General features: G+C 38.8%; 2 protein-coding genes and 3 pseudogenes across 22 annotated transcripts in view; 2 read left to right on the forward strand and 3 right to left on the reverse strand.

The window, feature by feature from the left end:
- Positions 1–514: 514 nt before the first annotated feature.
- LOC148916576 (uncharacterized) lies at positions 515–3620 on the forward strand (annotated as a pseudogene). The gene is made up of 2 exons (XR_016126843.1): positions 515–2884; positions 3104–3620. The product of XR_016126843.1 is annotated as an uncharacterized LOC148916576 (transcript).
- LOC148916577 (uncharacterized) lies at positions 2642–3620 on the forward strand (annotated as a pseudogene). Its single transcript, XR_016126698.1, has 2 exons — positions 2642–2884; positions 3104–3620. The product of XR_016126698.1 is annotated as an uncharacterized LOC148916577 (transcript).
- A 743-nt stretch (positions 3621–4363) lies between these two features.
- Positions 4364–14658, reverse strand: LOC148916579 (putative disease resistance RPP13-like protein 1). 16 transcript variants are annotated; one of them, XM_089051897.1, is made up of 11 exons: positions 13765–14657; positions 10053–13668; positions 9680–9859; positions 8604–9122; positions 8297–8448; positions 7537–7744; positions 6807–6918; positions 6673–6693; positions 6386–6552; positions 5365–5667; positions 4364–5128 (listed from the first exon to the last, which is right to left on the reverse strand). In XM_089051897.1, exons 1-2 carry the CDS (start codon positions 14089–14091, stop codon positions 10111–10113), a joined length of 3885 nt encoding a protein of 1294 aa, XP_088908023.1. In that variant the 5' UTR covers positions 14092–14657; the 3' UTR covers positions 4364–5128; positions 5365–5667; positions 6386–6552; positions 6673–6693; positions 6807–6918; positions 7537–7744; positions 8297–8448; positions 8604–9122; positions 9680–9859; positions 10053–10110. The 16 variants fall into 16 exon arrangements, with proteins under 16 accessions (XP_088908023.1, XP_088908022.1, XP_088908009.1 ...); XM_089051896.1 differs by having other exon boundaries at positions 10053–14658; XM_089051883.1 differs by having other exon boundaries at positions 9680–9848; positions 10058–14114.
- Positions 4364–14773, reverse strand: part of LOC148916580 (putative disease resistance protein At3g14460) — a 63346-nt gene continuing 52936 nt past the window's right edge. Inside the window, exons 4-11 of the mRNA XM_089051898.1 lie at positions 8604–9122; positions 8297–8448; positions 7537–7744; positions 6807–6918; positions 6673–6693; positions 6386–6552; positions 5365–5667; positions 4364–5128 (exon numbers count right to left, since the gene is read on the reverse strand). The gene's annotated coding sequence lies outside the window, so the exon portion shown is untranslated. The remainder of the gene's footprint in view (positions 5129–5364; positions 5668–6385; positions 6553–6672; positions 6694–6806; positions 6919–7536; positions 7745–8296; positions 8449–8603; positions 9123–14773) is intronic.
- Positions 4364–14773, reverse strand: part of LOC148916578 (putative disease resistance RPP13-like protein 1 pseudogene) — a 46281-nt pseudogene continuing 35871 nt past the window's right edge. For all 3 annotated transcript variants that reach the window (XR_016126833.1, XR_016126834.1, XR_016126832.1), the window contains exons 4-11: positions 8604–9122; positions 8297–8448; positions 7537–7744; positions 6807–6918; positions 6673–6693; positions 6386–6552; positions 5365–5667; positions 4364–5128 (exon numbers count right to left, since the gene is read on the reverse strand). The product of XR_016126833.1 is annotated as a putative disease resistance RPP13-like protein 1 pseudogene, transcript variant X2 (transcript). The remainder of the gene's footprint in view (positions 5129–5364; positions 5668–6385; positions 6553–6672; positions 6694–6806; positions 6919–7536; positions 7745–8296; positions 8449–8603; positions 9123–14773) is intronic.

The following is a 14773-nucleotide window of genomic DNA, read 5'->3' on the forward strand; positions in this document are numbered from 1 at the left end:
TTAAAAACTGAGTTTATAACTTTTCAAATAAAATATATCCAAAATAGTGTATTTTTGAAAGTGGTTATCTCTTAGTTTTATGAGCAACTTTTCTTGTGTTCTTTATTTATTTATTTCAATTTAAACAGATTGTGAATGTATTATTTTATCTTAATTAATGAATTGCATTCTCCTTTAACATTTTTATTAACTATGACAATTTGTGGGATTTTGAATGTTTAACTTTTTTTTATATATAATCAGTATATAGATGAGCTTCTTCAAAACTTCAATATTATTTGCAGATTTCTTTCTTTTCCCCAACCCCACCATTCCATATAAAGTGTAATTTTATTAACACAAGAAATTAATATTTTTAATGACCAACCAAACAATTTATACTAGAAACTAATGTCATCAGAATACTGTTTGATTCCTAAAAAAGAAAACATGTGTACAATTTGAAGGGATAGCAAATTTTCATTTATAGAGTTGGCCTTGCCATAAGAGACAGCATCCATTTCACACCGTCAATCATCCCTGTCACGACCTCGACCAATTTCATCACTAGAGCTTTGCTTCTCAAAGAAAACATGTGTACAATTTGAAGGAATTGCCCCAAGACCCAGGAACCTTGTACACTGGAATGGTAGACCCCAAGGCCGAGCCAATACGCGTAGCCATTGATCGGACTAAGATCGTACACATTCAGATAAACCGGCACTTTCCCAATCTTCTTCTTCCTGAGCAACAACCAACACCATCCTTCACGGCATTTTGCGCCGCCTCTATAAGCTTACCATAGAACCGGGTTCAGAAGAGTGCACCCTAATCAACGCCATTCGATTAAGGTGGGGGTGGTTCCCCTTTCTCTCAATTTTTTCCGCCGACTCCATCTCCTCTCTCATTTTCTCTGTCGTCGACTCCATCTCCTCCTCTCCTCTCAGCCATCGTCGCAGGCCAGCTTCTCAGCCTCCTTTTCTCTCTCTCTCTCTCTCTCTCTCTCTCTCCTTCTCTCACGGCGTATCTGGCCTTCGCGAGCGCCTTCAGCTTTGATTTTTGCCTGATCCAGAGCCTGAACCTTTCTCTCTGCCTGATCCAGAGCCTGAACCTTTTTTTTAAGTATAATTTTCATCACAATCGTTACTAAAACTTAAAGAATTAAAAAGAAAAAAAGCCATATTTATCATACCTAGCAATGTAGAGAGAGGACAGGCAAGATAAATTCTTTTTTTTTTGTTTTTTTTGTTTTTTTTTTGTTTTGAGTTTAGTGAGAAATTTTTTCCATTTTGAGTTCATAGAGCAAGGAATATGTAAATTTGTAACATCGGGTTTTAAAGCGAATTTACCGAGAGAGGAAAAACCGCTAAAAAGCCAAGTCACATTCATACAAGCCGAACTCGGCGACTCAATGCTTACTCGTAAGCTTCAGGTTCCCAAGGCTCTCTGTTTCCTCTGGTTTCTCTATTATCGTTTATTGGTTTCTTGTTTCTTTTTGCAGTTCATTGAAAATAAAAAACACCGACCTTGAAACCCCTGGAAATGCTTAAACATCTCAAATTTCACCACATTTTCTGTACAGTTCAATCCAAAAGGTTAGAAACGCTAAACCCCTGTTGATTAGATATTGCCATTTCCAATCAGAACCGGGTTTTAATTCCTCGAGCCCAACATCATGTTTGCACCACAAAAAATTGCAGAAAACAATGTTGCGATTTTCTGGGATTTGGATACCAAACCACCCAAATCAGTCTCGCCCTACGAAGCCGCTGTTAAGCTCAAGACGGCAGCTTCGTCTTTCAGGCTCATTCGGCATATGATAGCATATGCAAATCGACATGCGCTTAATTACGTTCCACAGGTTGTTAGAGAAAGGAAAGAGAGGAACAAGGTTGTGATTAGGGATGGTGAATTAAACGTTTGTAGGGTTTGTGGGAGGAGATTTTATACTAATGAGAAGCTTTTGAACCACTTTAAGATTCATGAGAAAGAGCATGCGAAAAGGTTGAACCAGATTGAGTCTGCTTGAGGGAGCAGGAGGGTGAAGCTGGTTGGTAAGTATTCAATGAAGATGGAGAAGTATAAGAATGCTGCAAGGGATGTCTTGACACCCAAGGCGAGGAGGGGTTTGGCGGATGAGGTGAATCGGGCGGGGTTTTGGGTTTGGAGCGTGGTGGATTGCCCTCAGAGGGTGGATGCTGCATTGAGGAATCACATTGTGGATATGATGGATCACAAGAGAGCTGAGTGTTTGATGCTTGTGTAGGATGATACGGATTTCGTGGATGTTGTGATGCAGGCCAAGCTGAGATGTCTTAGGATGGTGGTTGTGGGGGATTTTGGCGATGGGGCTCTGAAGAGGGTTGCGGATTCGGGTTTTCTTGGAACGAAATTCTAATTGGGAAGGCGAAGAAGGAGGCGGTGTCAGTTGTGGGGAAATGGAAAGATCGTGATGTGTTGCAGAGATTGGAGTGGACATACAAGCCAGATGAAGACCAAAGTGTGCATAGCTGGGATGATGAGATTGACAGTGAAAGCGAAGAGGAGGAAATTGAGGGTATTGTTGGTGGTGGAGTGAATGACAATTCAGGGAAGGATGACAGTGGCAGATGGTGGGAGCTTGACTTTGATGCTGATGCCTGATGCCTCTACATGTTGATCTTTTGGTGATTGGGAACCAAAATCAGCACAAAATCAGAAGCTTACCCATTTGTTAAAGGGAACCAATGGCATTCAATGCCACCGAAATCCTCCGCTGCAACTGCAGAAAGCAATCTCAGTCTTTTTCTTCCAAAACAGACCTTACGCGTTTGAGACACTTCCCAAGTCGCCCATGTAAGCTAACATCCTCAGAATCCTCAGAAACGAGGAAGAGTACCAGTCCGAGATTGCGCCTCCTCATCAGGTCGGTCATCATCCTCCTAATTTTTGTTTTTGTTTGTTTTCCTTTTAATTTTTGCTCTGTTCGGATACTAAGAAAATGCAACTATTTTTATTAGCTTGATTGAGTGGGTCTTTGTGATTTCTCAATTTCGATTTAAGTGTATTCATATTTGACATTTTGAAGTGTTGATTGTAATCCGTGTTCCTATTTTGTGCTGGAAATAATAACAATTGATAACAGCCTCCCTCGAAATTCAATTCATTTACAGTGCAAGATCGGCCAGTTGAGCTGTGGATGACAGTGAGAGGGAAATTTGGAGACACGGAAGATATGAAAATTGAAGTTACTATGTTTGATAGGTATGAAACTGTTCCCAAGACTGGAGATGACAGCACTGAGGAAGACGTGTGTCTTCACATCAGTATGCTTGTTGATATTTCCAGGGGGGATGGCTCCGATGATCAGGAGTTTCTGTGCTCGGCCTGGCCAGATCGTCTAGAGGTTCAGAAAGTTTATGTTCTTCATCATGATAGAATGCCGGCTAAGCCATATATGGGACCTGATTTCGAGTATGTCTTCCGCATTCTATTTTGTTTTAGATTGTAAATCCACTGTTTTAAGTTTTTTCATCAAGTGTATGAAGCACAAAGAATGAATGTTTGTTAGTTGTATGAGTTTGGTGGTGTGACTTGTTCGCGGCTTCTCTGTTCTTTACCGGAGTTTGAAGAGAACGATTCAAAAGGGGTTTATTGACTAAGGGTTGTGAATGGTGACATTTCTGTTTCGTGCATCAATATATGACAAACAAGTTAAAAGGATAGCATAGAACTTATCAAATGGTTGGGGAAGGTCAAGTCGTTTCTGGAAAAATAGAATGGTACATGTCTGTTGCCTCCCTCAGATTTAGATTTGTGGTCATTCATTTGTTCTTCCTTGAAGAAAGTTGCCATCGATTAGAAGTAAGGTTCTGCCTAAGTTAATCATGTGCATGCTTTATATTATATGAAAATCAGGTCAGCAACTTTCTTGAAGAAGTAAGGTTCTTCCTTGAAGAAAGTTGCCTTCAAAATCAGGTCAGCAACTGTGTCTGTCTTATAGCCTTGAGATGCTTCTGATTGATTGTATGGAATTACCCCAAGCAAAGTGATGGGAAATTAGGATTTGTGATGGTATGCCGTTTTGTGCAGTGCTTACTCCAGGCTATATATGGTTAGCAATTTCCAAGAGTGACGACCGAGAAGAGGAAACTGGATTTAAGATTCGTTTTGAAGACTACTATTTTCCTTTTTTTGCCACTGCAATTAAAAAATTATTCCAAGAAAAATGTCTCATGCACCGTATTCAATTTAAGAAGATCAAACTTATTTACCCGAAAAAAAAAAAAAAGAAGATCAAACTTTAACACCCTACAGAAGAGAAATTAATCTAAAGGACAAGATATACTGAAAATTTCTCTAAATATTTTTGTCCAGAGAAACAAGATAAACCATTCCATTAACGTTATTGACACAGGAAACTGATATTTTTAATCTCAACAAAGCATAAAAGAAACTCAATCCAAATTCCTCATTGTAATTTGTTACAACAAAAGCATGTAGTGCTACCGTAATGCATTAGAATACTGTTTGATGACACAGTTAAATTCCTCAAAAAGAAAAAATGTAAGGGATCACAAATTCCATTTACAGAGTTGGCCTTGCCATAAGTGATTGTTTAGCAGAAACTGGATATTTCCTGGGATTGAATGATGCAGCCTGACAAAAGAACTCAGAAGGGCTGTTCTAGAATTTTCAAGACATAATCTCTCCTTCCAATCAAAATACTCCATTTCTTGCATTTGCCAACAAGAACTTTGAGAACAGGCTGCAATAAGAAATAGCATCCATTTCACCATCAATCATCCCTGTGGCAACCTCGACCAATTTCCTTACTGGAGCTTTGATTCTCAAGTTCATCAGGGATTGAATTGCCAGCTCCGAACATGTTGCCAGTTTTTTACCCAAAAAAAACATGTTCTCTGGTGCAACTTGCAACAACAGGGGCATCAGAGGATTCAAGATCAGCTCTGATTTCGTCACTACCTATCTCACTTGCAAGTGTTGCAATCTTCAAAATGTTTACAAATCTCTATGTAACTCATGAATTTCCATTGCACTTGATATATCTAGAAAGGTTCATTGACTCAGCAGACACTTGAAGGCTGATTTTCTGTCTGAAATGATGATGACTTGAGCGATGCCACGTGTGAACATATTTGGTCTGTTCCTACAAGTCCAAATTAGAAACAACAAATTAATCGTAATAGGAGTCTAAATGAACCTTAGAAAAAGGTGTTTACCACGAATTATACAGCTAACCTAATCCTTGTTCAAGTCCAGATAAGATTTAATTAAGCATCCAACAGAAATGAAGCAACCATCTCCTTTCAAATCATCAAAGACCCTCCTTTCAAACAATCAAAAAGATCCTTGTTGGTTAATTATTGTGGGTTTGATCCTCACCTTCCAGCTTGCATCGCAAAGCTTCAGTGTCAATCTCATCAAGTAAGTCCTCTGCATCCAAGAAAGTATGCTTGAGCTGTTAAGCCACTCTCTCACAGCAGGGTTCACAATTTGCTTCTCCTCTGCATCATTGAGCACCGCGAACAAAATCAACAGTGTCGTCTTCAGGTTCATGAGGAGTGGTTCATCGAGTTTCTTCTGCCGAAATAAGTCGATGAACTCGGCTGAAGTAACTCTGTCACACAACACCTCGATAGAAGCAGAGATGAGAGCCTCTCCGATCAAAGCTGCTGCCATTTTTTCCTGCTTTGGAAGGGGATTTGGATGAAGTGATATTCCAAGGTTTGCAGAACTTGGAAATACAGGTTTGTAAGCATGTATGAAAGCTTTTTGATATTGAAAATAACATGAACTTGTAATTAAGCTTTGAAAACTCTCTCACTTTGAACGACTGTTCTTTGTGGGACAACTTTTGAAACCTTTGTGTGCACTCAAATCGTGTAACTGTGGCCACTGATGTTAATATGCAAAGTTGGATGCAATAATATTGCGTACACTGGCCAAAATGGTACAATATGCTATAAACTTTTTTTCTTTTTCTTTTTGGTCGGACAAAGATGCTATCATATATCACCAGCAAATTCCAATTTTGAATGTTAGCAGAATTTGAAAAGGACTTAATGCTCATGGAGCTATTATAATTGTGGCTGAAAAAATGGTGTATTAGTGGGGCTGAAGTAGAAGAACTAGAACTCCCCAATTTTATTTTATTTTTCAAGAATAAAATGCTCTCAATGAGCAAAGCAGGGGGGAGGAAGATGCTCTCAATTTTATTTTATTTTTCATCTTTATTTGATCATAGGTAGATGACTACATAAATTTCCAACTAGGAGCAAGCACCATATTAACTCATTAACAGCATATACAATATATAATATATTTTATAATTTTTTTTTTCTCTCATTTACATGTTCAAGTTACTACATAAATCAAATTTCTCAAGAATAAAATACTAAAATACCTGATTTTCTCGAACTTGGAAGTGCGGCACCCTTTGTTTCAAATAATTGCAGAACACACCGCTTAAGACAAGAAAGCATACGATTTCTCTTTATCAAATCAGCTCACAGAAAATAGTTGTTGTGTATCACTTGATGCCTCTCTCTCCACTTGCCCAAGATTGACAAACTAAAAAAGATGTAAGAATGAGCAATTTAAGGAGATACAAGCTTTCCCAGTTATTACTGATATTTAAAAATAAAAATAAAAAGTTTGAAGAGCAAAGTTACTTGATGATGACTTTCTTACCTCTTTGCAGAGTCTTTGATCCTACAAAATAATTGCAACACAGCCACTTATAAGAAGCATTTCTAACCTCCAGTAGAAAATTTCAAACAGAAAAATGTTTACAAATCCTTATGTGACTCATCAATTTCCATTACATTTGAGATATTTAGAAAGATTCATTGACTCAGCAGACATTTGAAGGCTGATTTTCTGTCCCAAATGATGATGACTTGAGCAATGCCACGTATGAACATGTTTGGTCTGTTCCTACAAGTCCAAATTAGAATCAACAAATTAAATGAACCTTAGAATAATGCTGGTTTTAATCAATGTAGACAGTTGTGTATATAAAACGCAAATTATACAGCTAACCTAACCCTTGTTCAAGTCCAGGACATATTTAATTAAGAATCCAAACAGAAATGAAAGACTCCACTACTAGAACTCCCCAAAACTACTATCTTACACGACTATCTATAACAATAAATAACCCAGACAAAACAGTCATTTACAGAAATAAAGCAAAGGACAGGAGATGAAGCTACTAGGTAATGAAGCAGCAAATGGACCAGACGATTAGTATAAATTCCTCCATTGTTGAAAAAGAAATGGATGAATGATCACTTTTTAGAAATTGTATGAAATAAGAGGCCTCCTTTTTTATTTTGTATGGCTGACTCCTTTTAACAGTACAAAAACAATAAGAGAACTGTATTAATTACATAATACAGTCATAGAGGTCCCAGCTGATATATGCAAACTACTATTGATTATCAGAAATTTTAAATTTTGTATTGTTGTCCCCCCTCCCCCGACCCATTGCAGTTATTAAACAGTTATGAGGAGGCAAAAGAATGAAACGAAAACAAGTGTTAGAAAGTAAACCTCCAGAGATCTAATTGCGACTTTCCATTTAACAAGCAATGTTTGTGATCAGAATTACAAGAGCATAACATATCTACACAAGCTTCAAGCTGGTAACAGAACAGAAAAGATGAGACAGCATGCCAATGGGGAAGGAAATGCAGATGCGAGTTTGTGCCATGCCACCTATGTCAAAAAGTAGGCTTATGCAGTTCAAGATAAGTAAAACCTGCTTTCATTAAAGGAAACAAAAACATTACAAAACAAGGGACAAGTTATCTACTGGATAAGCTAGACTACACAAGCTAAACATCCAAACATTACAGGAACGAAATATAAAATACAGCAGCACTCCACTAGTAACATAAATGAATTCTAAAAACAGAGTGTGGTTGAAGACTGACTATGACATCAACATATAAAAGCATTCATCTCCTGTCTTATAAAAGCATTTTTTCTTATGTCTAATAAAAAACCAAGGCTTAACAAAGAACATGAGAGGGATGACAAACAGAGCTAAAACAAGCTTAATTCACTAAGAAGATTTTGTAATTCCTCAATGTTCTCTCTTGTCCACATAAGACCACCTGTTGATACAAAGATAATATACATGCAGTGCCTAGGAAATTACAACTTAAGCTCACCTGTTGAACCCTAAACCCTAATAATATACTGTGAGTTTTATCTTACAACTTAAGCTCACAGGTTATCCATAGACATTGAATACAATTTAAACTAGCTCAAATTAGACTCAAGTACATTTTTATTACAAAAACAGTACCTCAAAATGTTGTGCATTCAATGCCTGTATTTGGAATGTGTCAGTTAAGATATTCCAGGTGAACCTTTCTATTAAATAGTAAACCATCCTCTGGAAATGACACATAAAGCAACCTTGCAAATGAATAGCTCCCCAAGAGAAGATATGTTGTCCTGCGAAAAGACTGCTAATTATTCAGCATTTGAGATTTAAATAGGATATAAGTTGTGATCAGCAGAACAAGCGCAATGAGAAATAAAGCAAATTTAAACAAAATTTACTGAGCAAAATAATAATAGAAATCAGATTGAGTGTTTGTGTTAAGTACATTGTATGTGAGCGAGAGGGAGAGAGAGCTCATATCTTATGATCACTTCTTCACCTATCTTGACGCAAGGAATGTGAGATACCTCTTCTACATGGCAAAACAATGGTCGATGCACAGATAAGAAAGAGATGGCAGCAAACGCTCCTCTGGCAGGAATTGGATATTGTCACACCCACAAATATGTAGCCTTTGTAGCGAAGAGAGGCATTCAAGTTCCTCTCCTGGCAGGAATTATAGACTGACAGGCCATAATATATAGAGTGCGAAGAGTGGTATTGAGCAGCTGTTCCTTGAGAAACGTCTACACGATATTGCCACCAAGTCCTTGCAAACCCTAGTAATCTCCCATCAAAGGGCTCAGTCTGTCACAATTCAAAATATGAAAATATTGCAGGTTGGGAGGCAAATGACACAAGATTTTGAAGATCATATATCCCAAAATGTCGAAGGCTTTGAGGGTGCCAATGTAAAGGCAATGACTTCATTTTGGCATCTACTGACTCTGACAAAAGTAGGCTTCTGTAGTTCAAAATAAGCAATGAGTATCGATGAAATCTTTTTTTTGATAAGAAACGTGCTTTCATTACCAGAGAAATAAAAACAATACAAAACAGGGGACAAGTTATCTATTGGATTAGCTAGACTACTCAACTACCACCACATATCAGAGATTAAACATCCTAACATTACATGGACGAAATCTAAAATACAGCAGCAGTCGAATCACAACATAAATGAAATCTAAACAAAGTGGAATCACACAGAGTTGCTGTGAAATGTGGGGACAAGGGTTTTACCTAGAACAACAAAACTTAACAAACAAAAGGAGAGAGATGATAAACAAGCTAAATTCACTAACAATTTTGTAATTGCTGATGGATCTCTCTCCTCAACTTAAGACAACCTATTGATACGACAAATATCAGGCCACAACATTAATAACAAACCTGCAGTACCTGGGAAGGTCCAAAGATTAATTCATGGCATGAACCTATTAACAGATTATCCATAGGCATTAAATTCGATATAAACTAGCGCAAATGAGACTCAAGTAGATTTTTTTCATATAAAAGTACCTAAAAATGGTGTACATTTGATGCCTATGTGCAGGAATGTATCAATTGAGATATTCCAGGTAAAGCTTTTCTGTTTCTCCGCCCTGTGACGCTCCCTCTGGAAATGCCACATAAAGAAACCTTGCAAATTTTGAAAAGCTCCCCAAGGGCCAAGAGAAGGTATGTCGTCCTGCAAAAAGACTGCTAATTATTCAGTATTTGATATTCCAAGTAGGATATAATTTGTGACCAGCAACCATAATTTACTGAGCAACAAAATAACAAAAAGCGTGAAATTATTTGGAATTTGGAGATCCAACATGTGTTTTGGTTTTTGTATTCAATTAGAAGAAAGAGAAGCAGTTTTTTGAAGTAAGAGAACAAAATAACATACCTCACCTGACTCTGATTTGAGAGTTGAGGGTTGAGAGTGAAATATGGAATAGCTCATATTATATGATCACTTCTTCGCCTATCATGATGCAAGGAATGTGAGATATCTTGGCCCAATCTTGTCCCGTCTTATTCTTATACCTTTCCTCCAGGGCAGAACATTCGTAGATATGCAGAAAAGAAAGAGATGGCGGCAAACCCTCTTCTGGCAGGCATTGGAGACTGCGACAGCTCCAAATGCGTAGTTTTTGAAGAGAAGTGAGGTGTTGAAGTTCCTCTCCTGGCAGGAATTCCAGACTTGGACAGCTGTCAATACGTAGCACTTGAAGAGAAGTGAGGTGTCCAAGACCCTTTCCGTCCAAAGATTTCAGAGTTGATAGATCAGAGATGTCGAGAGTGTGAAGAGTGGTAGGGAGCAGCTGTTCCTTGAGCAACGTCTCCAAGACATGGTCACTTCCACTGATATCAAATTGTTCAAGGGAGACAAGTGCTTGCAAACCCCAGTACTCTCCCACTGATGAAGCCCTCAGTCTCTTACAATTCCCAATGCCAAAATATCGGAGGTTGGGAGGCAAACCCCCATCTTCTGCAAATGACTCCAGATTCGGAAGATTCCGTATAGACAAATATCGAAGGGCTGTGTGGGTGTGAAGGCGTTCGGGCAATGACTTCAAATTCTCGCATCTACCGACATGAAAGTGACTCAGGTTGGGAATGGGCAATTCTCCCTCGTGAAAACACACCATTTTTGGACATCCAAAGACATGCAAGCGATTGAGATGGCTGAGATTCTCAACAGCTCCTTCTTCTTCAATCAAGGAAAGGGATTCCAGATTCTCACAATCACAAATTTCAAGCGTCGTCAATTTGGGAGAAATGCCCAACGGGAAGGACCTCATTGAATCACAGCTTTTATTCTCTATGCGCAAATAGTCAAGCGATGTTAATTTGGCCAACAACTCATGAGGTAGGAATTCTAATTTCCTACAATAGTTTATATTAAGTGATGTCAAGGTACTGGGTAGGCCATCTTTGGGAAACGATGACAGCGTTGGACAATTCGAAAGAGTCAAACGTTGAAGACGATTGCAGTTGGGCAAGCACTGTACATCAACAACATTTTCAATCTCAAGTCGGGACAGGAGCTTTGTCTCTAATAATGATAACAGAGCTTGGCATCCACCACTTATTTTAAATTCTTCCAGAGATTTATAGTTAAGACTATTGGTAGTTGCGGTAGTGGCCCTTCCATCATGTAAAACCTCACACCCATACACCGTAAGCTTCTTCAAGCAAGGCAACTCACAAGGCAAACTTCCTCTCAGCTTCGGACACTTGTTTAGAATCAGCTCCCGGAGATGAGGAAAGTCTGGACCATATTCACCTCCACTTGCACTTCCACTTGGTACCCATCCCTCCCACTCTGGCATCTCCCTAAACTCTAGCTTCTCCAAAGATCGAAATGGCTGAGTCAGATAAGCTCCATTTCTGCCATAGAATTCAACGCCAATCGTCTTCACAAACTTCATTCTTTCTATACAGAGCTCTTTGAGTGCCGGTAGCCGTCCAACTGGTGGGAGCGACCAACAATAACTACAGTCACTGAGATGCATGACTTGTATGTTAGAAAAAGACGAGTCTCCTAACCAATTCGGAAAATTGGTTCCACCATAGAATCTGATGGTTAATTTCTCCAAATTCACGCAAGGCTGGAGCTTGTCGAGTACATCTTTCTCCTTTTGGGAATCATCAGCATCCTCCACACCCCATGAAAACTCTAACTCCTTGAGATCTTTCTTGTGCTTCATATTGGCGTGCAGTGCATCCCTCGCATCAACTACATTTTGTAGCTTCAAAATTGATAGTTTTCCTCGAAGTTGCGGGAACTCCCTCAGTACTCTTATGCCTGACCCAGTAGATTTGCCCACAACAAATGCAGTCAATGTTCTCAAACTTTTCAGTCTACCCATTTGCACTGGCATCTCTTCAATTTTAGTTCCACTGACATCAAGATGATGCAAATTAATCAACTCCTTCATGCCTGCAGGCAATTTATTAAGAGAACTACAACCGCCCAATGTCAATTTCTGTAAATGAATCAATTTTCTAATGTCTGCAGGCAATTCAAGGAGTGAGGAACAATTTGACAATAGTAATGTCTGCAAGTTGTAGAGATTGCAAAGTACCCCAGGTAACATTTCAATTGCGGTATGGGAAAGATCCAAGTAGCGCAAGTGAATCAGGTTTGCAATAGAGTCAGGTAACACAGTGACATTTTGATAACGTGACAATGATAACAACCGTAAACATCTTAGTGAGGGCAACAAATCTTGTAGAACTTTTTTACTTACAAAAAATCTTTCAAGAACTCTATATGGATTTAAAGAGGTAGGTAGGAAGGTCCGCAAACATTTAGCCTCATATAATGGTTCAAATCTTGGAGCAGCATCAAATTCTCCCCTAGCATATGACAAATGACGAGCTCTTTTAACTTCACGGGATACCCCATCTTCAATCCTAAGGCAAAACCCCTGAGACATGAACATAGCCAAGTCATTAATAAGATCATGCATAATGAAGCTGAATTTCCTTGACTTTTGAAACAACGATCGTGATAATAGCTCATCAAAGTATCTTCTAGCCAATGCTTCCATCCTTTTTCCATTCTCAGCTTGTGGAATTATACCTTCTGCAATCCATAATTGAACTATATCTTCCTTTTCAAACTCATAATCCTTTGGAAAAATTGAACAATAAGCAAAGCATCGTTTTAACTGAGCAGAAAGATAATGGTAACTCAACCCTAGAGCCGGAAGAATTTTAGTTGTATCATAGGGTTGGTCCCAAAAACTGTCATTTAGTATTCTACTCCAGTACTCGAAATCTATATTGCAACGTAACAAACCCCCAAGTGTTTGTGCAGCTAAAGGCAACCCTTTGCACTTGAGTGCAATTTGCTTTCCAATGTCTTCCAAGTTTGGATGTGCACTACAATTTTCATTTCCAAATGCATGTTTTGAAAGTAACAACCAGCAGTCCTCATGTGACAGTGGTTCCAAGTATTGAATAGGAACATTTTGCATGACAGATGCTATATTTTTGTTCCGTGTTGTTATGATGACTTTACTTCCCCTTGCTCCTGACATAAAAGGAGTTTGGAGGAACTTCAATTCAGTATAATCCTCATTCCATAGGTCATCCAATACAAATAAAAATTTCCTTCCTCTCAGTTGCTCTCTTAGTTCAACTTGAAGCAAATTCAAATCTGTCGTATTACAAGGCTTTGAAGTGACTGACTCAAGAAGAGTTTTAGTTATCCTAATAGCATCATAATCTTCTGAAACACAAGCCCAAGCTTGAAATGTAAAATGACCTTTCACCTTGTCGTCATTGTAAAGCATTCGGGCAAGGGTTGTCTTGCCAACCCCGCCCATTCCAACAATGGTGAGGACAGACACATCATCTTTGCTTGCATCATCAGATAGCAATACTTTCCATAACTTTTCTTTGACTTCATCTCTACCATATACACAAGGTTCAAGAACCAAGGAGGTTGTTTGAGTTCTTTGCGAAACCTTCCTCCCAGCAACTTCTCCCAGACCAAGAGCACTTTTCAGCTGTACAAAGTTTTCTAATCTTTGTAACAACTCTTGTATCTTAACGTTCATGCTTTGATAAAAACGATTACGAAAAGTAGGGAGGAAGTTCCACACCTTATTGGTTAATTTGTGAGTTTGATCTTCACCTTCTTCCAGCTTGCATCGCAAAGCTTCAGTGTCAATCTCATCCAGCAAGTCCTCCGCATCAAAGACAGCATGTTTGAGCTCGTCAAGCCACTTTTTCACTTCTGGGTTCACAAGTTGCTTCTCCTCTGCATCATTGAGCACCAAGTTCAAGGCCAACAGTGTGGTATTCAGTTTCTTGAGAAGTGGTTCATCGAGTTTCTTCTGCCGAAATAAGTCAACGAACTCGCGTGAAGTAATTCTGTCACACAACACCTGGATGGAAGCAGAGATAAGAGCCTCTCCGATCAAAGCCATCTTTTCTCTTCTCTGCAGACTGCAAGGGATTTGGATGAAGTAAAATATTCCAAGATTTGCAAGTAGCTAGGCTAGCACAACTGGAAATACAGGTTCGTAAACAAGTATGGAAGCTTTTTGAGACGGTAAATAACATGAACTTGTAATCTTGGCCTTGGAAAACCCTCTTTCAAGGACTGTTCCTTGTTTGTTTGTGGGGCTACTTCTGAAAACTTTTCCATGGCTTCACATGGGGATGCAATATAATATTGTGTAGGTACAATACAACACAATAGCTCTCATGGGGATGCAATATAATATGGCGTAGGTAAAACACAATAGCCTTTCGGTGGCCTCACATGGTGATGGGGTCGTCTGTATACGCAAAGTTGGACGCAAAAGCTTTTGAATAATAACGCAATTTCAAAAGGATCTAATTGCAGTGAACACAAGGATAAACGATTAATTAATTCTTCCACTCAAGCCTGTCCTCCACTCAAGTATTAATTAATTTGTTACTTTATGTAATCAGCTATAGCAGCAAAGCCTCCGTCCTCTCCTCGCCTTCCAGCTCCTCGCCTTCCAGCAAAGCCTCCAGATCCGGATCGATGCCCTTGGTTTCGATTTCACTTTATTTAAGTAGCAGACTTCTTCTATCCTATTTGCAAATTTACGTATTTGGTTTGTACAAATTTTCCAATTT

Source organism: Prunus mume, linkage group LG5, assembly GCF_029339155.1.
Source record: "Prunus mume cultivar Tortuosa linkage group LG5, ASM2933915v1, whole genome shotgun sequence".
NCBI lineage: Eukaryota > Viridiplantae > Streptophyta > Magnoliopsida > Rosales > Rosaceae > Prunus > Prunus mume.